This window comes from Haliotis rubra, unplaced genomic scaffold (assembly GCF_003918875.1).
Source record: "Haliotis rubra isolate DU_JTF1 unplaced genomic scaffold, ASM391887v1 Scf313, whole genome shotgun sequence".
Lineage (NCBI taxonomy): Eukaryota > Metazoa > Mollusca > Gastropoda > Lepetellida > Haliotidae > Haliotis > Haliotis rubra.
The window spans coordinates 1,136,078-1,163,279 of NW_025766984.1; the positions used below are offsets into that span (position 1 = coordinate 1,136,078).

A 27,202-nucleotide genomic window follows, 5' to 3' on the forward strand; every position below is an offset into this window, starting at 1 on the left:
TTTCGAGAAATAGACGCACGGGCACGTTTTGTTGTTGAAAACAATGTTCTGTTTCAAACCGTGTTTCAGGAATTGTACTTATAGCGTTTTTGCGATTGAACTTTCAGCTTTTTTGGAATTGAACTTTCGGGTTTAGATGAATTTTGTTACGTTTTTCGAGAGTAAGGGGATTTTCGTCGTGTTTCAATTTATTTAAATATATTTAATAAGTAGATTTGTTTTATTAAACCATCCCTTGAACAGACAAAATGCTGAAAACAAACTGCTCACATTCAGTTGAAAACGGCAAATTTGAACGAATCTTTATGTGACATGTGTGAGGTGGGATCTGTGTGTGGTTGGGTGAAGAGGAGGTGTAGGCCGGTGTGTGTGTGTGTGTGTGTGTGCGCGCGCGTGCGTGCGTGTGTGTTAGTCGCCGTGAATGGTGGTCGCCTTTACTGGAAGTTCTAATCAAGGAAATTTATGGATTCTTCGTTATCATAAGGAAAATAAAATTTCGGAGTGTGCGCTTACCCTTGATCTATGTAAATGAAAGCTATAACAAAGAAAGCTTATATATGGACAGGTGAGACCAACACTGAGACCAAGTACTGAGATAATAAAGGTAGGAACTTACCTGGTTGAGCCAAGAGTTAATGTTTCTAGTATCGATTGTCAATTATCAAAAGTACTAAATCTTGTAAATATGTGTTTCTTTTCTGATATTAATTGCCATTCAAAGACATGATAAATGTTCTGTGGTATGCTGGTAATTGCACAGGCCAAATGTGCTTCCGACATGAGAGCAAAAGGTTTCTATAACCCGACAGAAATACTAGGCCACGCCTACTGAGGGACTACTGATTTCTGATTGCCTTACAATGGAGTTGACGGGACTTGTGTTGAATCACTACACTGAACGATGTTTACTGATTCGGATATTTTTGTCCTCAGGTTTGTCTGTGTTCACGATTGATTAAGCATGTGCTATTTCTGATGTGATTATTTAAAACGCGGTTATCAATTCGTTTTTCGTTTATGCTTCCATGCACTCAAAACATACAGATTGGTTGGTTGTTGTTTAACGCCGCACTCAGCAATATTCCAGCTATATGGCGGTGGTCTGTAAATAATCGAGTCTGGACCAGACAGTGCAGTGATCACCAGCATGAGCATCGATTTATATTAATGTCAGCCTGACCACCCCATCCCCCATCGCCTTTTACAACAAGCATGGGTTACTGAAGACCAATTCTAACCCGAATCTTCACGGGTACAAAGCATACAGAAGTCTGTTCTTAATTATTGTTGAGCAGTATACCGTTCTTGGCAGTAGGGTAGCCTAGCGGTTCGCTCGTCCCGCCGAGGACCCTGGTTCGATTCCCCACAAGGGTACAATGTGTGAAGCCAATTTCTAGGGCCCCCGCCGTGATATTGCTGGAATATTGCTAAGAGCGGCGTAAAACTAAACTCACTCACTCGACATTCTGAATTATGAAACTTCATTTTCTTGCAGCACCGCAAAGGTGGAGTGGTTATCTAGTTTGACTTTAAAGTGTTGTACTCGGACACCGCAGCCTTTCACTCAACAGTTTTAAAAGAAAAAACAGTAGTTTGAATAATATCGACAGTCAATACCAAGACGTATCTTTTACCATTAACAATTATTTCAACGGAAATATGAAACTGAACTATCTTCACCCATAGTGGTAATGATATTCATTAGGCGTTCCTCCGTCAGGTGTTCGTGCGTCGTAGCGACAGCTGCCATTCGCTATCAGTTTTTAGTTCAGGAGGAATCATATTTTATCGTAATGACTTCACGGAACGGATTTCACGCGCTCGCACGTACGCGCACACGCACACGAACAGACGCACAAGCTGAAACTAACACTCGAGCATACGCACTCACACTTCAAACCGTCATTCGAAACGAACATGACTACATACACACATATTTCTGAGCACGTGACACGTGCGTGACATGGCTGCTGACACGACGTCGCTGAAGATCAACAGTTACATAATTTACCCTACTTAATTCTAATTTGGTCTTCCCATGTGTTCAGCCAGTAGATGGCAATCCATGTGGATGTCACACCGCAAGTACACAGCGATAACAGCTGCTGTCAGTCCAGGGTCACCTGTCTCACCTGAGCTGTTTCCTCATAAAACAGTCCCTCGACAAACATCCTCCTCATTCACACCTGAAATATAGCACCGCTCAATATATACTACCCATCAAAGGTTTAGTGAGTGAGTGAGTTTAGTTTTACGCCGCACGCAGCAATATTCCAGCTAGACTCAATTACACTATATGTCGTATATGGCGATGAATTTCTCCAAACTTGGTTTGCAGATGAAGTACAAGGATGAATCCATTTTCTTTTAATGCAAATATTACTATTCTATTATTTTCCACATATTTACAACCGCATTCCTATATTTATATTCAAAACATTCAAATGAAGAATTAAATCTATGCAAATTCTAACTGCTTATAAAAGGGACTTTGTTAAACTCAACTCATGCAAATATATTTTGATTGCATATGTTATATGTATATGGGCCGGTGGCCTTCATGCATAATAAAGATCTTTGACTTTGACTACACGAGGATCATGCATCAAATTGCTTAAAAAACATGTGCAAATATGGTGCATGTGAACAGCTGCGTGTTGGTGTAAAGTTTTGTTAAGAATTCGCTAATTTTCACTGAGTTTCATCATTTCTTGAACTTATGACAATAATCATTTTCAGCGTTACGAATTTGTTTTACAATCCATCAGTTCATATATAAACAGTATCTTTAAACACTATGGAATATTTTGCCAAATCTAGTTTGACTGAAGTAAGTGGCTACATTTACACAAGTAATTCTAACCTTTTGATGGGTAGTATATATTGCCTTATATAATAACGATGTTAAAAGAGCGTATCCAGGATCGTTTTCTGACGAGACAAATCTGATTTTAAGTGACATACTGATATTGAAATACGTGAGACCTCGGATATCCGGACACATTCGTTTTACGTAAATCGTCCGGATAATTGAATGTGAATTTTTGGTTTTCATACACCTGGGATTTTGGGATTTTGTTCTTTGTACAGACATATCTCTCTTTCTTTTTCCTTGGCTGTCACTGCGTAGCGCTTGCGTTTAGTATCTAGCCAGTGATCAATTGAAAACCAACTGACTTGAATATCTGACGAGACAAGAACTCAATGGTTAACTCAGTGTCAGCTAGGCCTTTTCACCACCAAGTGACATTACAGACGATCGTTCAAAACACGCGGGATACGGTTAGCGGTGGATGCTAACATGTCAACAGTTGTATATTTGACGTCCCTATAGACCGATTCTTCTGTACTATATAATAGTCCTAGCAGTCATATACGATGTTGTTATACACTTACGCTATCAGGTATCTTTAGTCACAAACACACACGCACACACGACACACACACGCACGCACCCACGTACAAATGGATTGTTTGAGGTTGAAGTCGAACCTTACAGACACCAGGGCACGCCATTACTGTTTCACTTAAACATCCACCGAATCGGAGGGCGCGGTGGGCGAGCTGGCTAAGGCGCCAGGCTAGAGGTCCAGCGAGGTTGAGGTGTCGGGATCGAGCCCACCTGTGACCGGGTGTAAAACCTTGGAGTCAACTTTGTGTGCAGACTCTGTCAGTGTTGTCACAACCCCTAGTGTACAGTACACAACCCTGTGCACTTAAAAGAACCCACGAATCCGTTGGTATATGACCAGATGGTGGCTACATGAATACGATGCAAACACCTAAAAAGAGAGTACTGTCGGAAATGCTAGAAAAATGCTTTTGACTTATATTTAAAATTCAGAGGTATTACAGTTACTTAAATAACAAATATCACTTCAAGAAACATCTACCTAATGTAGACCGGGGAATAAATTTAGAGACATGCTCTAAAATGTGTTTTTACTCGATGAAAATACCAAAACTTAGAAAAAATAAGGGGTAGTTGGACGTTATTTGAAACAAACATTAACTGCCTGTGTTACGTCATCAGCATGCACGGTATCGACAGGTGAAATTGACACCTGAGCACACGCTCGGGCGAGGGTCATCTCAATAGATGTTTTCTGCAAAATGTTGAATATGTGTACGTATAGTATACGCATCAGTTATGTAAGGGATCATTTGTGTATGTGTGTTTGTTGTGACATACACATACGAATTACTGTACATTGGAAAGAATCCTATCACTTGTGGTATATAATCGATTGATTGTAGAAATGTGCAACGTTTTTAATAAATGTTTTGCATGTCAACAGTATAGTTCATTGAAAAAATATGGATGTAATTCGGTCAGTTTAATTTAGTTGTGAACATTGGCCAAAAGATATATTATATATATTGTTCTTCATATAAAGTTTGTAGACCGTCCGTCTAAGCATTCCCTTGTCAAAGTTGTCAAAGGATTGTTTTACGTCTCGGTTTTGCATATGAGACGGTCCCTGTCTTGTCTGATTTGTTTTACAATATTGTACACTTGTTGTAAGACATGCCAACAGCTCTACAAAGTTCTGTAATAAACCCTCTCTACACCAATGAAAGGTTTACCTCTGTCTTTTTAAGCATAAAAACTATAAACCTTTACAACAATAGACTGCAAATCGTTGGCCATAGTGCACGCTGTGATAAAGATGTGCATGCATGACGGGAAACTTATTTATCAAGACTTAACATTTATATTAATATTTCTTCAATACAGAAAACGATAATTAAGCAAAAGTAACACAAACATTCAACATTTATTTGTTTAGGAAAACGTTAATTCATATTTTTACACCACCTGTATTATTAGCATAAATGTAAAGACTATATCAGATTTCTGTTGTTGAACTCTGAATAAAATCTTAAGTTGCTGTTTTGGTACCAAATTCTCTCCTGTAAACTGCCCTTTAAATGCATGTGGGATGTTAAATCGATTGAAATAAAAATTAGGTAGACAATAGGCGAGTTGATATATTGACAACATAGTACATTTATCACCTTTATAAAGATACTAAGGCTAAAAAGCATTTTTCTAGCATTCCGACAGTACTATAGTTGCGGTTTCAGCAACGTGCAGTAAACTTGGACAAAGTACTGTGCCTATGTGTCCCAGCCCACCCAGCTGTGAATGGGTACCCTCGTTAGGATGAGAAAGCCACAATAACAGCCTAGTAGCTGCAAGAGTTGTATACTCCCCAGGGAGTTGAGATTGATAATACGATGTGCCGTTGAGATTGACATCCAATGATTGAGGGAAAAATCAACAGCGCCTTGAGCATGCACTTGTTGCCTGGATATGTGCGTTATATAAATAGCCTAAATATTTAGGCAATCATTGGAAATGTGCCAATAAAGCAAGCCTAGTCAACATGGAAATTTTAGATGACTTAATTGCAAGGTCATTAAAATTGTCATGGACGCCAATGAAACTAAAAACGTTTTCTAACATGGCGCTGCAGAAATTGGACAAAGAACAACATTTCATTTTAGTTCGGTTGACGTCATGATTCTATTCAAAAGGCGGCCATCTGTAGTTCTTGAAAGGCATTAGAAGCTGAACACCCGACCAACACACAAACAGCTAAACACCAAACCCCAACAGCTGAACACCCTACCAACAAACAAACAGTGGAACACCCACCCCAGCAGCTGAACACCCTACCAACAAAGAAACAGTGGAACACCAACCCAAAAACTGAACACCCTACCAACACACAAACAGTGGAACACCCACCCAAACAGATGAACACCCTACCAATGCACAAACAGTGGAACACCCACCCCAACAGATGAACACCCTACCACACACACAAATATTTGAACACCCACCCCAGGAGTTGAACACCCTACCAACACACACAAACAGTGAAACACCCACCCCAACAGCTGAACACCTGACCAACACACAAACAGTGGAACACCCACCCAAACAGATGAACACCCTACCAACACACAAACAGTGGAACACCAACCCAAAAAGCTGAACACACAAACAGTGGAACACCCACCCAAACAGATGAACACCCTACCAATGCACAAACAGTGGAACACCCAACCCAACAGATGAACACCCTACCAACACACAAATATGTGAACACCCACCCCAGGAGTTGAACACCCGACTAACACACACAAACAGTGGAACACCCACCCCAACAGCTGAACACCCGACCAACACACAAACAGTGGAACACCCACCCCAGCAGCTGAACACCCTACCAACAAAGAAACAGTGGAACACCAACCCAAAAGCTGAACACCCTACCAATACACAAACAGTGGAACACCCACCCAAACAGATGAACACCTTACCAACACACAAACAGTGGAACACCCACCCCAACAGATGAACACCCTACAAACACACAAACAGTGGAACACCCACCCAAACAGCTGAACACCCTACCAACAAAGAAACAGTGTAAAGACCCTCCCCAAACAGCTGAAAACCATACCAACACACAAACAGTGGAACACCCACACAACAGCTGAACACCCGACCAACACACAAACAGTGAAACACCCACCTAAACAGCTGAACACCCGACCAACACACAAACAGTGGGACACCAAAACGAGAAACACCCAACAGCAACATCCCGACAGCTACACTTCAACAGCTACACCGAAACTACTTCACACCAACAGCATCACACCAAACATGAAATGCCAACAGCATACTTAATTACCAACAACATCATGTCATCAGTTAAACACCAATATCGCGCCAACACCTTAATACCAACAACATCGCGCCAACACCTTAATACCAACAACATCACAACGGCACCTTTTATACCAACAACATCACAACAACACCTTAATACCAACAACATCACACCAACACCTTAATACCAACAACATCACACCAACACCTTAATACCAACAACATCACACAACACCTTAATACCAACAACATCACAACGGCACCTTAATACCAACAACACAACAACACCTTAATACTCAACATCACAACGGCACCTTAATACACAACATCACACCAAAACCTTATCATACCACCAACATCACAACGGCACCTTAATACCAACATCACACCAACACCTTAATACCAACAAAATTCACACCAACACCTTAATACCAAGCAACATCATCCACCAACACCTTAATACCAACAACATCACACCAACACCTTAATACCAACAACATCACACCAACACCTTAATACCAACAACATCACAACGGCACCTTAATACTCAACAACACAACAACACCTTAATACCAATATCACAACGGCACCTTAATACAAACAACATCACACCAAAACCTTAATACCAACATCACAACGGCACCTTAATACCAACAACATCACACCAACACCTTAATACAAACAACATCAACGCACAAACACCTAAATACCAACAACATCACAATGACACCTTCATACCAACAACATCACAACGGCACCTTAATACAAACAACATCACACCAACACCTTAATACCAACAACATCACAACAACACCTTTAATACCAACAACACAACAACACTTTAATACCAACAACACACACAACACCTTAATACCAACAACATCCACAACAACACCTTAATACCAACAACATCACAACACCTTTAATACCAACATCACAACAACACCTTCATACCAACAACATCACAACAACACCTTAATACCAACAACATCACACCAACACCTTAATACCAACAACATCACAACAACACCTTAATACCAACAACATCACACCAACACCTTAATACCAACAACATCACACCAACACCTTAATACCAACAACATCACAACAACACCTTAATACCAACAACATCACAACAACACCTTAATACCAACAACATCACACAAACACCTTAATACCAACAACATCACAACAACACCTTAATACCAACAACATCACACCAACACCTTAATACCAACAACATCACACAACACCTTAATACCAACAACATCACACTCAACACCTTAATACCAACATCACACCAACACCTTAATACCAACAACATCACACCAATACCAACAACATCACAACAACATCTTAATACCAACAACATCACAACGACACCTTAATACCAACAACATCACAACAACACCTTAATACCAACATCACACAAACACCTTAATACCAACAACATCAATCTTAATACCAACAACATCATCAACAATCTTAATACCAACAACATCACAACAACACCTTAATACCAACAACATCACAACAACACCTTAATACCAACAACATCACGGCAACATCTTAATACAAACAACATCACACAAACACCTTAATATCAACAACATCACAACAACATCTTAATACCAACAACATCACACCAACATCTTAATACCAACATCACAACAACACCTTAATACCAACAACATCACAACAACACCTTCATACCAACATCACACAGCAACACCTTAATACCAACAACATCACAACAACACCTTAATACCAACAACATCACACCAACATCTTAATACCAACAACATCACAACAACACCTTAATAACCAACAACATCACAACAACACACTTTAATACCCAACATCACAACAACACCTTTAATACCAACAACACAACACGCACTTTAATACCACAACATCACACCAACACCTTAATACCAACAACATCACACCAACACCTTTAATACAAACAACATCAACACCAACACCTAAATACCAACAACATCACAATGACACCTTCATACCAACAACATCACACTAAACACCTTAATACAAACAACATCACACCAACACCTTAATACCAACAACATCAACACAACAACCTTTATACCAACAACATCACAACAACACTTTTAATACCAACAACAACACAACACCTTAATACCAACAACATCACAACAACACCTTAATACCAACATCAACATCACAACACCTTAATACCAACATCACAACGACACCTTCATACCAACAACATCACAACGGCACCTTAATACCAACAACAACATCACACCAACACCTTTAATACCAACAACATCACAACAACATCTTAATACCAACAACATCACACCAACACCTTAATACCAACAACATCACACCAACACCTTAATACCAACAACATCACAACAACACCTTCATACCAACAACATCATCACAACGGCACCTTAATACAAACAACATCACACAAACACCTTTAATACCAACAACATCACAACAACATCTTAATACCAACAACATCACACACCAACACCTTTAATACCAACATCACAACAACATCTTAATACCAACAACAACACCTTAATACCAACATCACACAAACACCTTTAATACCAACAACATCACAACAACATCTTAATACCAACAACATCACAACAACAACACCTTAATACCAACATCATCACCAACACCTTAATACCAACAACATCCACAACAACATCTTAATACAAACAACATCACACAAACACCTTAATACCAACAACATCACAACAACATCTTAATACCAACAACATCACAACAACATCTTAATACCAACATCACACACAACACCTTAATACCAACAACATCACAACGAACACCTTTAATACCAACATCACAACGGCACCTTAATACCAACAACATCACACAAACACCTTAATACCAACAACATCACAACAACATCTTAATACCAACAACATCACAACAACACCTTAATACCAACAACATCACAACAACACTTTAATACCAAGAACATCACAACGACACCTTAATACCAACAACACAACGACGCCTTAATACCAACATCACACCAACACCTTAATACCAACAACATCACAACAACATCTTAATACCAACATCACAACAACACCTTAATACCAACAACATCACAACGACACCTTAATACCAACAACATCACAACGGCACCTTAACACCTTAATACAACATCAACATCACACCAACACCTTAATACCAACAACATCACAACAACATCTTAATACCAACAACATCACAACAACACCTTAATACCAACAACATCACAACAACACTTTAATACCAAGAACATCACAACAACACCTTAATACCAACAACACAACGACCAACATACCAACACCTTAACACCAACACCTTAATACCAACAACATCTTAATACCAACATCACAACAACACCTTAATACCAACAACATCACAACGACACCTTCATACCAACAACATCACAACGGCACCTTAATACAAACAACATCACACCAACACCTTAATACCAACACATCACAACATCTTAATAATACCAACAACATCACAACAACACCTTAATACCAACATCACAACAACACCTTAATACCAACAACATCACAACAACACCTTAATACCAACATCACACCAACACCTTAATACCAACAACATCACACCAACACCTTAATACCAACAACATCACATCAACACCTTAATACCCAACATCACATCAACACCTTAATACCAACAACATCACAAACCAACACCTTAATACCAACAACATCTTAATACCAACAACATCACAACAACACCTTAATACCAACAACATCACAACAACACCCTTAATACCAACAACATCACAATAACATCTTAATACCAACAACATCACAACAACACCTTAATACCAACAACATCACATCAACACCTTAATACCAACAACATCACATCAACACCTTAATACCAACAACATCACATCAACACCTTAATACCAAACATCATCACACCAACACCTTAATACCAACAACATCACACCAACACCTTAATACCAACAACATCACAACAACACCTTAATACCAACAACATCACAACAACACCTTAATACCAACAACATCCACAACAACACCTTAATACCAACAACATCACAACAACACCTTAATACCAACAACATCACAACACCTTTAATACCAACAACACACCACGCCTTAATACCACACAACACACAACACCTTAATACCAACAACATCACAACAACACCTTAATACCAACAACATCACACCAACACCTTAATACCAACAACATCACACCAACAGGTAATTACCAACAACATCACACCAACATGTAATTACCAACAGCATCACGTCAACAGTTAGATGCCAAAAACATCACACCAACACTTAAATGCCAACGTCATCACAGGAACACTAACAGACACGTCAACAGCAACTTACCAACGGCATCACAGGAACACTAACAGACACGTCAACAGCAACTTACCAACGGCATCACAGGAACACTAACAGACACGTCAACAGCAACTTACCAACGGCATCACAGGAACACTAACAGACACGTCAACAGCAACTTACCAACGGCATCACAGGAACACTAACAGACACGTCAACAGCAACTTACCAACGGCATCACAGGAACACTAACAGACACGTCAACAGCAACTTACCAACGGCATCACAGGAACACTAACAGACACGTCAACAGCAACTTACCAACGGCATCACGAGGAACACTAACAGAAACGTCAACAGCAACTTACCAACGGCATCAATGAGAGTACAAGGATATAAAGCATAAATTCCTCCTATCGAGCTGTTTGATTGTTGTATTAGTATCAGGTTGGTCGGTCTTGCATAAGCTCCGAGCCATGACCCGACAGCGCTAATCCTGTAGCTATAGAACGCCCCTGAATGTTACCACCCTTGACACTATATCTTGTGTCCATTGAGTGTCAACCCCGTGTTGTTTGAACACGTTTCCTGCGACAGATGTCCAACCTGCGTGTACCTCATTGTCGAATAAAGTCATTGACCTCGGTTGACCTTGACCATTCACTAATACAGAGGGCTATATTGAAACGTAAAACGTAAAACTGCTATTCTTCATTTTGTGATGTTTGACAGCCAACCCATTTCACCTCTTAGGCAACGTAAGGGGTAGTTCTCTCAGCAACCAAAAACCTGACATTTACTATTTTGGGTGGCCTTTATGCAGCTATATTCTGTATTAACCCAAACAGCTGATCCATAACGTGAGCAAGTTATCAAATAGAGTATTTAAACGTCATAGGATATACCGCGGACAGATTTAAATTCACTTATAATAACATAAAGGTGTCGTCTTTCTGTAACTGTGCAATGTAGGTCAAGATTCATATGGAGTCATAGTCCCAGGTATTTATAAGCATTACAGATTTCTATTTTCCTGCCAGCTTGTAAAACTAACGCTAGAACGTGTAACCGACAGTGGTCTATAGTGAAAAATTATATATCTTTTGGTTAAATGTGACTCCATACTGGACATGACATCCTATCGGTGGTTCTTAATATCATATTCTAGTGATAGATTTTACAGTTTGGTCAATAATGTAATACTTTGCACAAAGGAAGACTCTGGTCAAGCTGTCCACAGCTGGAAATCATAACGTGGTCAATAGTTTAAAGTGTACGTGGATGTGAACAAGGGAAAGACTATGATAATATTAGCTGGGACATGTACGTTACCAGGCAATAGACCTGGGCAGGTTTTATGTAGAATTATCCTGCGTCTGTGGCTCAGTGTCATGCCAGATAAGCTTGACCGTAATATGGTGTCCTATGCTGCTACAATGGCCATGGTAAAACACAAGTTTGTTCTGTATTGCGAGTATGGCGTTAAATAGCAAACACACACATACTGTTTCCATTAAAAACTGTCACTGTTTGCACGTGACGTTTCACACATACATTGCCTACAGGAGGTCAATAGCTATGCTGAGTGTATTTGTAATAGCCTTAAGACACTTTGATGGCATGTCAAGGCTCTGTCACACTTCTGCGTATCCTAATTCCTTATGAGTTGCGCATTGACATTTCTTTCATACGCAGTCGTACGCACAATGCGCACCTCGTATGCTTCTCAATCGTTTTGTGTAAGTTTTATAGAGAACGCATAAACCTAATCAATCTCGCTCGTAAGAGGCGACTACCAGGATCCGGTGATCAGGCTAACTGATCGATGATCATGATGTCGGGATTGTCTGGTCCAGACTCGAGTAAACACAGACCACCGTCATCAAGCTGGAATGTTGCCGAGTGATATCCCAGCTACACCACGACAAGGAAACCATATAAATAATCGAACCCGGTTCAACAGAGCAAGGAAGCTTACGTTCCATCTACCCGACATGTATACTGAAGTGTAGCATGTCATGTTAAAGTCGAACAGGTCCCCCAGTCCTCCAGGTCCCCCATTCTAGCAGTCAGAACTCTTGCTGGTACAGATAGTGCAATGATTTAGGTTGTAAACACTGGTTTATTTGTACAGTATATGATTAAAAGAGGTATAGGACCACTCCATTCTTTCATGTGACTGTAGTTCATCTGACATAGAACCGAGTGATCCTTAATGTCTTTTGAGTAGTATACTTTCCAGGACGATTCTGCTGCTTTGCATCATGATCAGGTTTAACAGAACACTTAGTTGCTCATACGTCACCTTCCCGAGACAAGAGAGTTCACTGTCCTGTATGAAAACCTAGTCTCTGCTAGTCTCTAATACTCGATTATTTACAGACCGCCGCCTAGTCTGTCTCACAGTCCCTGAACCACACTATTTTCCCTGCAGTGCTAAAGCCCTAAATGAAGCAAGTCTAGATTTCCCAGGTTCTGAATCTCTGGTCTCCCTGGGGCTCCTTTTCAATATAAATGGGCCTGTTTGTTACTATCAAAATTATATATATTCAGAGACTAAGCATTAGTCTAACCGCTGCCATATAGCTGGAATGTTGCTCAGTGCGGCGTAAAACTAAACTCACTCACTCACTCTACTAGGCTTTGATACAGGCTAGTGGACACGTGCCTGGGGAAGACGCTGATGCACAAGCTCACTGATATTGGGAACATATGGTGTTATCAATGGCGTTCCGTGCGTCCAAGGTTTGAAAGAGCTGCTTCCATGTAATGGGATTTCTCATATTGATAAGTATACGTGACAGATGTTTCAAACCTTGATAGGTTTTTGGAACTATAGTTAATTTAATGGAACTAATACGTTTAGCATAAGCGAGTTACCGTATTCATGTAGAACTAAAGTATTGAAAGGTTCCGCTAAACGGTGGAACATATAAACATTCATTGCTGGACTGGTGATGAGGATGTTTTTACGTTGTTTTAATCTTATTTCAGGTATTCCAGAACACCGCGGCTCAGAACGGCGTCACGAACACAGCCAACATGGCGGACGGTGCAGCTCGGAACGGCGTGAAGAATGGTGTCAGGCGTGGCGACGCTAGTCCTGCGAAAAGTAGGTAGACATTGTACCATAGTTTGTCTCATGCAGTCCCTGAACCACATTATTTTCCCTACTGCCTAGCTGTCCCTGCAATGCTAAAACCCTAAATGAAGCAAGTCTATATTTCCCCAGGTTCAGGAATCTCCCAACTCACTGGGGTTCCTTTTCAATTTAAATGGCTTTATTTGTTGCTATCAAAATTAAATTAGATATGTTCAGGGACTAAGCGTTAGTCTAATTCTACCAGTGCGACACCACGTGTAGTAATGTTGGCATAACCACATTAACCATTTATTCCTTTGCAAATAACTTTTATATTCATTTATTATATGCAGATAAGACAGTCTCTACAAACCCTTTTCCATCCAGTGTGCGTTTCCTACTGTACCATAATCATGTGTTTATCAAGTGATGATCAGACAAGGTGTTCGCGGAAAGGAGAGCGTGTCCTTACCTCGCCAGTGGCACCGGTATCTATGTTATCCTGCAACCGTTCATCGGCACCAACCCTCGACCAGTTAGGGATGTCCAAGCCCTTGGGATTGACCCAAGTACATTTATACAGGGTGCTGTGGGGTAGCTCAGTGGTTAAAGCGTTCGCTCGTCACGCCGGAGACCCGGGTTCGATTCCCCACATGGGTACAATGTGTGAATCCCAGTCCTGGTGTCCCCCGCCGTGATATTGCTGGAATATTGCTAAAAGCGGCGTGAAACTAAACTCTCTTACTCACATCTATACAGGCGCGTGTATGTCAGATTTTGATTATAATTTCAATGCTCACTACTTTCAGAACCCAGAAGTGCTCTGAATACGGATTTCCTGACTGCCATGTTTGACGTGATGGTCAAGGAGGCCTTGCAGGAAGGCCTGGACGTTACCAGGTTTGCACATTGGTTGGTTAGTTGGTTTGTTGTTTAACGCCGCACTCAGCAATATTCCAGCTATATGGCAGCGGTCTGTAGATAATCGAGTCTGGGCCAGGAAGTCCAGTGATCAACAGCATGGGCATCGATCTACGCAATTGGGATACGATGACATGTGTCATAGTCAAGCACCTACTCGTTTGCACACAAAGTCAGCCATCTAACCCACTCAGCCACGGCTGCTTCCACAAGTGGGCTTGGCGTCGACATGTAGAATGTCATATGAGAATTTGCAGGCAGCAACTGACGTTAGCAAAATGGCTTGTAGGAAATATGTCAAAATGAGTTAAGCAAATCGTTATTCTCTGTCTTTTAGCAAAGTGGTGGAGTTCAAGCACCCTAAAGATTTGGAGGCCATCTTGGATTTGGACATTGGCCAAGACGGGACACCTGACCAGACACTCATTAGCATGGCCAAACAGGTCGTCAAGTACAGCGTCAAGTCAGGTTCGTCTACACGACAGCACTGAGTGTGAGTGAGTGAGTTTTAGGCCAGTTTGTACGCTAATTCAGTTGTATCAAGGCTTATCAGATTGGTGTGAGAAGATTGCCATAATACATGCAAATTGAATAGACTAGTTAATGTTGACATTCATTATTCCACTCGTTCTGAAAGTTGAATTCTCAGATATATTTTTTTGCTAATGTTGGGTGAGTAATACGTAAAATACTAAACGATGTCCCGTGTAATACCATATCTTTGAAACTCGTGACTGGTATTGGTATCTAACTCGCTTTCGCTCGTTAGATACCAAACCAATCAACCGCATATGTAATAACACGTATACCCGTTAGTACCATATTTATGAAAACTTGTGAATGGTTTGGTATCTAACGAGCGAAAGATCGTTAAAATATGGTAGTACACGGGACATCGTTTAGTATTCTCTATATCTCATGTCAATGCTAAAATACTCTCTTCCTTACTGACCTGTAGCAAGGGCGGCAAGGGTCATTCAAAACAACACCGAGTAGACCTATTTATTCATTATGCATCATGTTAACGACTGATGCCCAAAATTGCATGATATACTTAATGAAAGAACACCTATACATGTTTGTATATTGGAGTAAGTCCGTTCATGCATCTGTATGTTATAACACCTATACCTGTATGTAATATCAGCTATACCTGTATGTAACAAACATCATCTTTTCCTATATGCAATATCACCTAAACATGTATGCAATATCACCTATACCTATGTGTAATATCACCTATTCTTATATGTAACAACACCTATACCTGAATGTAATAACACCTATAACTGTATGTAATAACACCTATACCTGTATGTAACAACACCTATACCTGTATGTAATAACACCTATACCTGTATGTAATAACACCTATACCTGTATGTAACAACACCTATACCTGTATGTAATAACACCTATACCTGTATGTAACAACACCTATACCTGAATGTAATAACACCTATACCTGTATGTAACAACACCTATACCTGAATGTAATAACACCTATACCTGTATGTAACAACACCTATACCTGAATGTAATAACACCTATACCTGTATGTAATAACACCTATACCTGTATGTAATATCAGCTATACCTGTATGTAACTAACATCACCTATACCTATATGTAATATCACCTATACCTATGTGTAATATCACCTATACTTATATGTAACAACACCTTTACCTGTATATAGTATGAACAACACTACCGTTGTTTCCTTTCAGGACATCCCCATTTTTTCAACCAGTTATATGGCGGATTCGACCCATACACTCTGGCAGGGGCGTGGCTAACTGAATCTCTCAACACCAGCCAGTGAGCTAAAATATAATTATTTCCTTTTATGTACCTCTGTGTGTCGCAACAACTGTTTTGTCTCATTTTACTGCATACAGGTGTAATTACTTGTGTTTACCTGTGTTTACTTCCTTATTAAATGCATTTCCATATTAAGTTGTGTATACCTCTATCATGTTCTGTTTGGCTGTATTCATAACATTAGATCTTATGTTTAATTACTTCTGTATTACCCGTCTACTTCTACACCTGCATTACCTGTTAACCCCAACACCTGTATTACCCGTCTACCGCCATACCCGTGTTACATGTTGACCTCCATACCTGTATTATCTGTTGACCTCCATACCTGTATTACCTGTTGACCTCCATACCTGTATACTTCCATGCCTGTTTAACCTGTTTACCTCCATACCTGTATTGCCTGTTGACCTCCGAACCTGTATTACCTGTTTACCTTTACACCTGTATTACCTGTTGACCTCCATACCTGTATTAACTGTTTACCTCCATACCTGTATTAACTGTTTACCTCCATACGTGTATTACCTGTTGACCTCCATACCTGTAATACCTTCAACCTGCATTGTCTGTGTACCTCCATATCTGTATCACCTGTTTACCTCTATACCTGTATTGCCTGTTTACCTTCACACCTGTATTGCCTGTTGACCTTCACACCTGCATTACCAGTTGACCTCCACACTTGTATTACCTGTTGACCTCCATACCTGTATTAACCGTTTACCTTCCAACCTGTATTACCTGGTGACCTCCATACCTGTATTACCTGTTGACCTCCATACCTGTATACTTCCATGCCTGTTTAACCTGTTGACCTCCATACCTGTATTAACTGTTTACCTCCATACCTGTATTACCTGTTGACCTCCATACCTGTATTACCTGTTGACCTCCATACCTGTATACTTCCATGCCTGTTTAACCTGTTTACCTCCATACCTGTATTGCCTGTTGACCTCCGAACCTGTATTACCTGTTTACCTTTACACCTGTATTACCTGTTGACCTCCATACCTGTATACTTCCATGCCTGTTTAAGCTGTTTACCTTCAAACCCGTATTACCTGTTGACCTCCATACCTATATTACCTGTTTACCTTCATACCTGTATTACCTGTTTACCTTCACACCTGTATTACCTGTTGACCTCCATACCTATATTACCTGTTTACCTTCACACCTGTATTACCTGTTTACCTTCACACCTGTATTACCTGTTTACCTTCACACCTGTATTACCTGTTGACCTCCATACCTATATTACCTGTTTACCTTCACACCTGTATTACCTGTTTACCTTCACACCTGTATTACCTGTTGACCGCCATACCTATATTACCTGTTTACCTTCACACCTGTATTACCTGTTTACCTTCACACCTGTATTACCTGTTTACCTTCACACCTGTATAACTTGTTGACCTGTATTACCTGTTTACCTTCATACCTATATTACCTGTTTGCCTTCACACTTGCATTACCTATTTTACCTCCACACCTGCATCACCTGTCTACCTTCCTGCCCAGGTACACATACGAGGTGGCGCCAGTGTTCACCCTGATGGAGAAAACCGTCCTCTCTAAGATGTGTTCTCTGGCTGGTTTTCAAGATGGTGATGCAATCTTCTGTCCTGGTATGTATACTCATTCTTTTTCTGCAACGAATTAACGGCCTTAAACGTATACAGATTTGATTCCACTGATGAGGGCCGCAACCCTTCTGTTATCATATTCCCGTTTCCGTTGTCTATCAGGTGGTTCTGTCTCCAACATGTATGCCATCAACCTGGCTCGCTTCAACAAATACCCCTCCGTGAAGACTGCAGGAATGGCAGGACTACCTCCCTTGTGTATCATGACGTCAGAGACGGTAAAGACACATTTTGTCATCCTTGTAGGCTCGGTCAGTAGAACTATACGCATAAATACAGTACATAGGCGGATCCAGAAAGGGGGGAGGGTGCAGGGGGGGTGCGGACCCCCACCCCCACCCCCCTTGGTGCTGAAAGTTTGTTAAATGACCATTGAATCTCGGGTGAAAATTAAATGTGCACCCCCCTTTCCCAAAAAATGTATCATCCCCTGACCGTACATGCTAGTACAGACCCGTGCCAGTTATATTCGGACACTTGACGTAACTTCCAAAGACTTACATGTTAATTTAGTGTAGCATAAATAATTTTCAGGTCTGCAGGCCTGTACCTGCCGGACATGTGAGTGAGTGAGTGAGTTTAGTTTTACGCCCCTCTCAGCAATATTCCAGCTATATGGCGGCGGTGTGTAAATAATCGAGTTTGGATCAGAGAATCCAGTGATCAACTGCATGAGCATCGATCTACGCAATTGGGATACGATGACATGTGTCGACCAAGTCAGCGAGCCTGACCACCCGATTCCGTTAGTCTCCTCTCACGACAAGCATGGGTTACTGAAGATCAATTCTAACCCGGATCTTCACGGATGCACAGTATAAGAACTATACGCATGGATACAGCACATGCTAGTGCTTGTAGGAGGAGTATACGCTGCAAGAAAACATCTAGCATACACTTGATTGTGTACTATCGAATTTCGCTGAAACATTACTGACGTAATCAAAATGTTACGAGACTGAAATCAGTCACCGGAACACCACTAACCAAAGGTTTAAAACATTTCTTGATTATTTCAATTTTAGCCTTGATCTAACATGGGTATGTAGTTCATTTTGCCCTGCAGTTTATATCGGATGATATCCCGAGCAGCCCTTTGGTAAAATGGTACTAAACGTCATTGTACGTACAATGTCCCTTTGGGTAAAGACGTTATCAGCGTAGTCCTGCAAAATCTCATCTAAATCATTACATATGCACTTTATTATTTCACTGAATTATCTTACTCATGTTAGCGACCACACGCCGTTTACAGTATATGAATCGATTTATGCTAATGCAAGACAGTTGTTTTAGTATTTGTGAAAGAGTATTTGGGCTCGTTTTCTGAGATGACTGTCACGCAATTCAACCTGCTGTATGCAACTTGTCTTACCAACTAGTTTAATGCGTGAACGGGCCTATATTTCATCATGACATTGACTCTCGTCACCGTTGACGTTGCAGGGACACTACTCAATGAAGAAGGGGGCGTCGTTCCTTGGCCTCGGTATGGACAATGTCATCGCCGTCAAGTGTGACGACAAGGGCAGGATGCTGCAGTCTGCTCTCGAGGACGCCATTTTGAAAGCCAAAGGAAATGTTCGTACACAAGAATTTCTCAAATTCTCAAATCACATCCACTGTTTTCAGGATTTTGCACCATTCAAAGGTGAATGTGTACAGATTAATGAATTTAATGACTAGAGTGAGTGCTTGAGTGTGGTTTTCGCCGCTTTTAGCAATATTCCAGCAATATCACGGCGGGGGGACACCAGAAATGGGCTTCACACATTGTACCTAATGACTTTAGAACCCGTGAGTGAGTTTTATCTTACGCCGCAGTACACGCACGCACGCACGCACGCACACACATGACATCACCTGCTGCTTATACATTATACTGAAATTACCCATCGATCTGACACTTGCAGGGAATGGTTCCAGTGATGGTCAACGCGACCGCGGGCACGACAGTACTCGGGGCATACGACCCGCTCGTCGACATCGCCGACGTATGTGAGAAGTATGGGATATGGATGCACGTGGACGGCGCGTGGGGCGCTGGGGTGCTCCTGTCACGAAGTCTCAAACACCTCATGAAGGGAATAGAGCGGTAGGCATGTTCTTTATACGACTCTTGCTCAAAAGGTGTTTCATCAGGGTAACAATATTCAAACAATATGTAAAACCCATAACGTGTTATGGTTGATATGTTGAGGACATTTCCCAATTTGCCCGATGCAATTCCCTATTTCGACCCTACCATTGTGTTTCCTTGTCATGATTAACTTCCGGTATAGTAGTACCCGTCAATGAACTTTGGTCTTAGTGCCTGGAAATATCTTATGGCCATGGAAAGAGTTTTGTCGCTTTTATGTACGGAATCTAATGGCTAAATGGGTAGTGGACGCAGAGAAAAGTTAGAAATCCTTATAATATGTGCAGTCACTTTCGGTTTGTAGAGCTGACTCCTTGACGTGGAATCCCCACAAGATGATGGGAACTGTGCTACAGACCTCCGCTTTCCTCACACGGCACAAGGTAGGCCCAGCTGCCCACTTCCTATATTTAACATCAACAGGCATGTTTATCTACAGGGAACCACTGCATCAGTACTGACTGTGGTGTAAAATAACTTTCACTCTCTCACTTCAGAACCTCTGTCTGAGGTTCACTGTGACACCGTCCTGCTTTCAGAACCCGTGTGGCTGTCACTCGGATCTTGTTTCGGACTGTGAATTCAACTTGATTTTAATATCCGCGTGACTCTGACTTAGACACTGTTTCAGATTCTCTGTTCCTGTGAATTAGTTGTGTAAAACCTGTGTGACTGTCACTCAACGTTCTTTCCGAATCTGCGTGACCATGACTCTGCCTTTACTTCCGAATCTGCTCGACCGTGACCATGCCCTTGTTTCAGAACCTGCTGTCTGAGTGCCACTCTGCCAAGGCCAAGTATCTGTTCCAGCAAGACAAGTTCTACGACGTCAGCTACGACACCGGGGACAAGTCCGTCCAGTGTGGCCGCAAGGTGGACGTCCTCAAGCTCTGGATGATGTGGAAAGCCAAAGGAGATCTACAGTTCGAGAGAGATATCGACAATATATTTGCTTGTTCGAGGTGAGTGGAGATCCCTTCACGTTCCCTATCTGTATGTAAAACATTATACAAGGACAATGAAGTGTCACATGCATGTTAAACCACCGACCGCAATGAATAAATTCTTTCTGGTTGTCAAACAACTAGATTAATTCAAACTGCAAATATCAGCTATTTTGGTAACATATTTAATTATTTTCTGTTATTTGATCCTGGCTTAGACATGGCGAGACAAACAGGGTAATTAGACGCCACGATGACGGACTCGCCTATACATGTCTGTTAAGTGTAATCAGATCTGATTCATAATGGAAAATATTCATGTTTTACTTAGTATTTATATTGGTGGTAAAACGAAAAAACAAACTTGAATTAAAACACAATTATCACTAATTCATGACATGTAATATGCATTGCTGATTATGACAAAACAAATAAACAAAATTATAAGCGTACAATCGCAAATCAAAAGTGCAATATTTGGTACTTGGATTTACTTCCCTCGAAACGAAGCACCAGGGATACCAAACCCAGTCAAACGGGTGGGTGTGCACTCAAGTGTAACGAAAGTTTTCATTGGCTGGTTCATTTGCCGATATGCTAAATACATGCTCATTTTTTCTGCATTTGTGTTCGATCCAGTCAACAAATACTGAGATGATGAACTACTGCGTGGCTGGAAACTGTCGTTCGTTCAAGTACAAAGCAGGACTTGAAACTGACAATCTGAGTTTGCACCGGTTTCCGTCCGATCCAGTCATCCGAGAAAAATGGATGCTGTTGCTTTGCAACCAACAGACGTAATAGCATGTCATGTGTACAAGTATCTTGCCTGTCTGTGTAATTACATAATGTGACAGAGACAGGTGCACGAGCCATACATCAATGTATTGTGTTTATGGTGTATAGCCTGATACGTTTCAAGTTCAAATTGCATGTGGTCAATGATTGAAGTTGTGTAGTGCATATAGTCATTAGCAGACAGGCAGGCAGACACATAGGTGTCAATAAAACAGACATTGAGTTTTGTCTGTGACAGTGACTGCTTATCACAATCAACATATTTTTCTGTTTCCATAGACATGTATTAAAACATTTCAGTTTTCAAGCTGAGCAATTATAAACAAAGAAATTAGTATTTCTAACGCTACACTTTCTTGAAAACTTGGTTTGCAAATCTGCCAACCCCCAAAAAGCAAGATGTGAAAACATATAAGAAAAAGTATGGGACCAGTGCATTTTTATTACTGCAGACCAAAGATGCTTGTAATCACAAGAAACATCTTTTGTTCTCCAACTTCGACAACAGCGATAATTCTTGCACGCATCACTTGCTGTGTTTTTACGAGTCGCCTTCCCGGTTCAAGCCGCGCGAACCTAATCACTGTGCACGCGCTACGGGCGCAGCGCAGCACAGCTGTTGAAACCACTTTTCACCCAATTTCGCGGGGTTTTTTTCATCGCGTTATTTTTCAACTTTATAAGTTGATTTGCATTTTTGATAATTTGTTACTGTAAGTCAATACCGAAAGGTATCAGAATCTGCAAAGTTTAGCTTTGCGTTGCATGTGACCTTTATTAATCAAATTCACGGTTGCCTTGTACGTGATTTCATTCATTTGTATTATAATTGCAGGTATCTAACTAAGAAGCTTCAGGCAACCAATGGGTTCAGACTTGTCCTAGAAGAGGTACCGTAGCTCACTGAAACTCTCACGTAACATAGCATAAAACACAGTAAGCCATTGTAATCCCTAAAGACAATAGTCACGAGTCACTGCGTGATGGATGATTACTACTCCTCAGTAATTGCGGACCACACCTTTGAGTGAAGACAGATGTCTGTCAATAAAAAACATAGAGTTGCTAGTAATGCTATGAATAAATTCAATCGATATTTTCGTGGTAAACAATATATAACGACATTATCAGGTTGGATACTTGCCACTGAATCTTGGCCACTTAACCTTTTATTCATTAACAAAAGATGAGTAATATGTCTTAAATACTAATAAATGTTAAGGACAATGTATTTATTTATAACCACCTGTCGACTCGAAAAGTGCAGGTGGCCGTCCATGGCGCGCAATGTGCGTCCCTGGGTTATGCCCATACCTGTAATTATTGATTCGAATCCCGTTTGCCATAATTATAACAATTGTTTTGAGGTTTGTCAGTAACATACCTATGGTCGAGGGTTTCACGACAATGATGATTTCCACATACCGTCACTATATATATTTTGTATAGTGTATAAATGTGAGTATTTCCTGTGTTGCAGCCTGAATGCACAAATGTCTGCTTCTGGTACATCCCTCTGAGCATGCGCAATAAAACGGAAGACAGAGCCTGGTGGGAGGCGCTATCGAAAGTATGTCTGGATATATTAGGCCAGTGATGCACAGGCACCCACTGCGGGTCAGAAAATCGATAAACTAAGCCCTGGTTTACTATCCAGCCCCCCTACTATATAACATGTAAAGGTTCATCACAGAAATACGGTGACATGATCGAAAACCGGACAATTATGCACACATCAACCGATATATCGTATTTTCAAGGTCTCACAAATATCAAAAGCTTTTGTCCATATCTCTGATGTGTGTAGGAGGCATATACACATGCTTCCCGTGGGGATGCATTTGATGTTTTTTATTAAATGGCCAAAGACCGAGTTGCTGTGCCGGAAGTATACAAAAATAGGTAGTCAGCGCTTGACTTCACTACCTCCGGCGATCTGATTGGCTAACACATTACACTGAATGAATGGATTATTATGTGTTTATATAAAAAATATTGTTATTGTTTTTAAAATTATTCTTACCAAGATAAAACATCAGAACGTGACATCTTGGATGAAAGACGTTTGAGTTTCCCTCTCATTTTCTCACGTGCATTTGTTGTCATTTTATTAACCAATTTGATTGCGCTGACGGCCTAGTTTTGTATACTTCCGGCACAGCAACTCGGTTTTTGGCGATTTGATAAAAACCAACAAATGCATCCCCACGGGAAGCATGTGTATATGCCTCCTACACACATCAGAGATATGGACAAAAGCTTTTGATATTTGTGAGACCTTGAAAATACGATATATCGGTTGATGTGTGCATAATTGTCCGGTTTTCGATCATGTCACCGTATTTCTGTGATGAACCTTTACATGTTATATAGTAGTGGGGCTGGATAATAAACCAGGGCTTAGTTTGTCGATTTTCTGACCCGCAGTGGGTGCCTGTGCAGTGATGCTGCATGAAGGCTGGATACAATCTGATGTACATGTATACAGTAATTTTTTCCCCGGTGTATCGCATCATAAATAGGACATTGCGAAATGCTGCGTAGTACTCTGCTCAAAGAATCAAGGGTAAACTTGCGTGTTATTATTTGCCAGAAATATATCAGAATCAACGATGTGTGAAGTTTTTATTGCAATGAATCATTGATCAAATCGTGTGTGTGTGGGTGTGTGTGTGTGTGTGTGTGGTTGTGAGATCCTTATAAGATTGAAACTAGTGTGGACTTGCAGGTGTACAATGACTGTATAGTCAGCGCGACGAGTAATTACTGGGAATCTGCAGCGTGCATGCGTCACGCTATAACATGCTATAGCATGCACAAATACAACAGATATAGCAGATGCTTGTTTTCTTGCTGTAATGTGACGGTATCTGGTCGTATGTAGAACACCGTCACAGTTGAAGGCAGACAATACTGACGCGGGACAAGCGTCCATTCATTCATTCATTCATTCATTCATTCATTCATTCATTCATTTTTGCTTATTGTTGTGTTGGTTGTTGTTGTTTGGTGCTGTTTTCCTGGGGAGGGGGCGGTGTATACAGCCCTGCCCCGCATTAAAGCGCGCGTGTTATAATATTGTATTCTAGCATGGGGCCTTTTTAACTGGACTCTCTTCACCCAGCAGCAAATGGGTACCTGGCAGTATGATGTGGCATCCCCCACACCTTCCAAACATTCATTTGTGGGTGTGGCCTAACCAGTCCCCCAGTGACATGAACATATGTTCTCACAATGAACAATGGGTTGATTGCAATAATGATATGAATTTGACAGCATTATTAATAAGGAGGATAACCTGAACGTTTGACCTCTTTCACTAGGTGGCGCCCCTCATCAAACAACGCATGACAGAAGAAGGAACTCTTCTGATTGGCTACCAACCTGATGGACACAGAGTGAATTTCTTCCGGATGGTTGTGTCGAACACCAACAGCACATTCCACGACATGGACTTCGTCGTGTCCGAGATCGACCGACTAGGGCGAGATCTGTGAGACGTGATAGGTGCTGAAGACATCGTGAACGACACGACCTAGTTTACAAACCTGAATCACGATGACTCGGCTGTTCCTACGGAGCCGGGTCACTGTGCCAGTAAAGTTGACATACATGTCTCAAGTGTTCCAGTCAGCTAAATTATTCAACATATAACTGTGACAAAGGTTGATCGGTGAATTACCGCTTAGACACTGTGCGTTTCATGCATAATACAACTCAACGCTACAATTCATCGCCTTATATTTTTTTCAGAGCTTTCATCATTATTAAGAAAATTGAATGTATATTTTTCAATGTGTTTCTATGTGTTTTTACGTACTTCATTTCGGTAAAAGGTTGCCTAGAGGTCTAAGACACTGCAATTTGTTGAGTTGCCTCCCTTTATCGTGTCATAACCATCTGTCCGTAGGTTTGAATCCTAGATTACCCCTGAGTATATAGATTGATTTGTCAGCACCATAGCTGTGTTTTGTGTCACCAATGAAGTAAGCACCACGATATACTTCCATACCACATAAGAACGTTACGCCGTGGTAAAAGTTCAAAGCCTAGTTAAGTCAAAATCATAATGTTCTGTCATGTGACCACTACTGTTTGACGTCATTACTCTCATCCTGTATTGCACACGGCACCACAGCTGACTGCTAACTATTTTATTACCCACGCGGTGATGATGCTCGTGTTCTGTAACATACATGTACATCACACGTGTGTCCTACAGGGTTGACCTCCGTTTTGAGTGTTAAAATATTTTCCTACCACTACGAGAACAGAATAAATCCCGTGAAGCCGATTTAGACTCGGTTTAATCACAAGATGTTTGTCTGCATTGAAGTAACATAAAACGTGTTTTCACGTCTTGTGCAAATTCTTCTATGATATATTATAAGCATTTTTTTATTATTGTTACCCTTAGCAACAATATTTAGGTAATAAATATGTTTTCAATCTATAGCTCTAGTGTTTTTCATGGAACAACCACGTTGTTTATTGAGTCAGATTCCTACTTCTTGGAAGTCAAACGCCGTTGTGTTGAAGTGTATCCTTCGAAATATTCGAGATTTGACACAACCGCAAAGTAATAACTGGTTTTGAATGTACAGAGACCAAGCCTTTTCGGCTGCCGGTTTGCCCGATTAAGCTTCTATGCTTCTCAGCACCAAATTATTCCTTGAGAGGTTGTATTTATCCAGATAGTAAGTTAAACTGAGGTTTGGTTAAGTTCCTTTGCTATGGTTAGTGGTAACAGACTGATGCTAAGACAGAG

General features: G+C 40.8%; 1 protein-coding gene across 2 annotated transcripts in view; it reads left to right on the plus strand.

Moving 5' to 3' along the window:
- Window positions 1-26,299, plus strand: part of LOC124283343 (cysteine sulfinic acid decarboxylase-like) — a 29,509-nt gene extending 3,210 nt beyond the window's left edge. For both annotated transcript variants that reach the window (XM_046719383.1, XM_046719382.1), the window contains exons 2-14: window positions 14,065-14,182; window positions 14,962-15,052; window positions 15,411-15,541; window positions 16,804-16,894; window positions 18,428-18,534; window positions 18,655-18,770; window positions 19,999-20,133; window positions 20,466-20,647; window positions 20,997-21,075; window positions 21,455-21,654; window positions 23,270-23,324; window positions 23,915-24,004; window positions 25,758-26,299. In XM_046719383.1, the coding sequence (XP_046575339.1) occupies window positions 14,113-14,182; window positions 14,962-15,052; window positions 15,411-15,541; window positions 16,804-16,894; window positions 18,428-18,534; window positions 18,655-18,770; window positions 19,999-20,133; window positions 20,466-20,647; window positions 20,997-21,075; window positions 21,455-21,654; window positions 23,270-23,324; window positions 23,915-24,004; window positions 25,758-25,931 (1,521 nt within the window). In that variant the 5' untranslated portion in view covers window positions 14,065-14,112 and the 3' untranslated portion in view covers window positions 25,932-26,299. The remainder of the gene's footprint in view (window positions 1-14,064; window positions 14,183-14,961; window positions 15,053-15,410; window positions 15,542-16,803; window positions 16,895-18,427; window positions 18,535-18,654; window positions 18,771-19,998; window positions 20,134-20,465; window positions 20,648-20,996; window positions 21,076-21,454; window positions 21,655-23,269; window positions 23,325-23,914; window positions 24,005-25,757) is intronic.
- The last annotated feature ends 903 nt before the right edge of the window (window positions 26,300-27,202 follow it).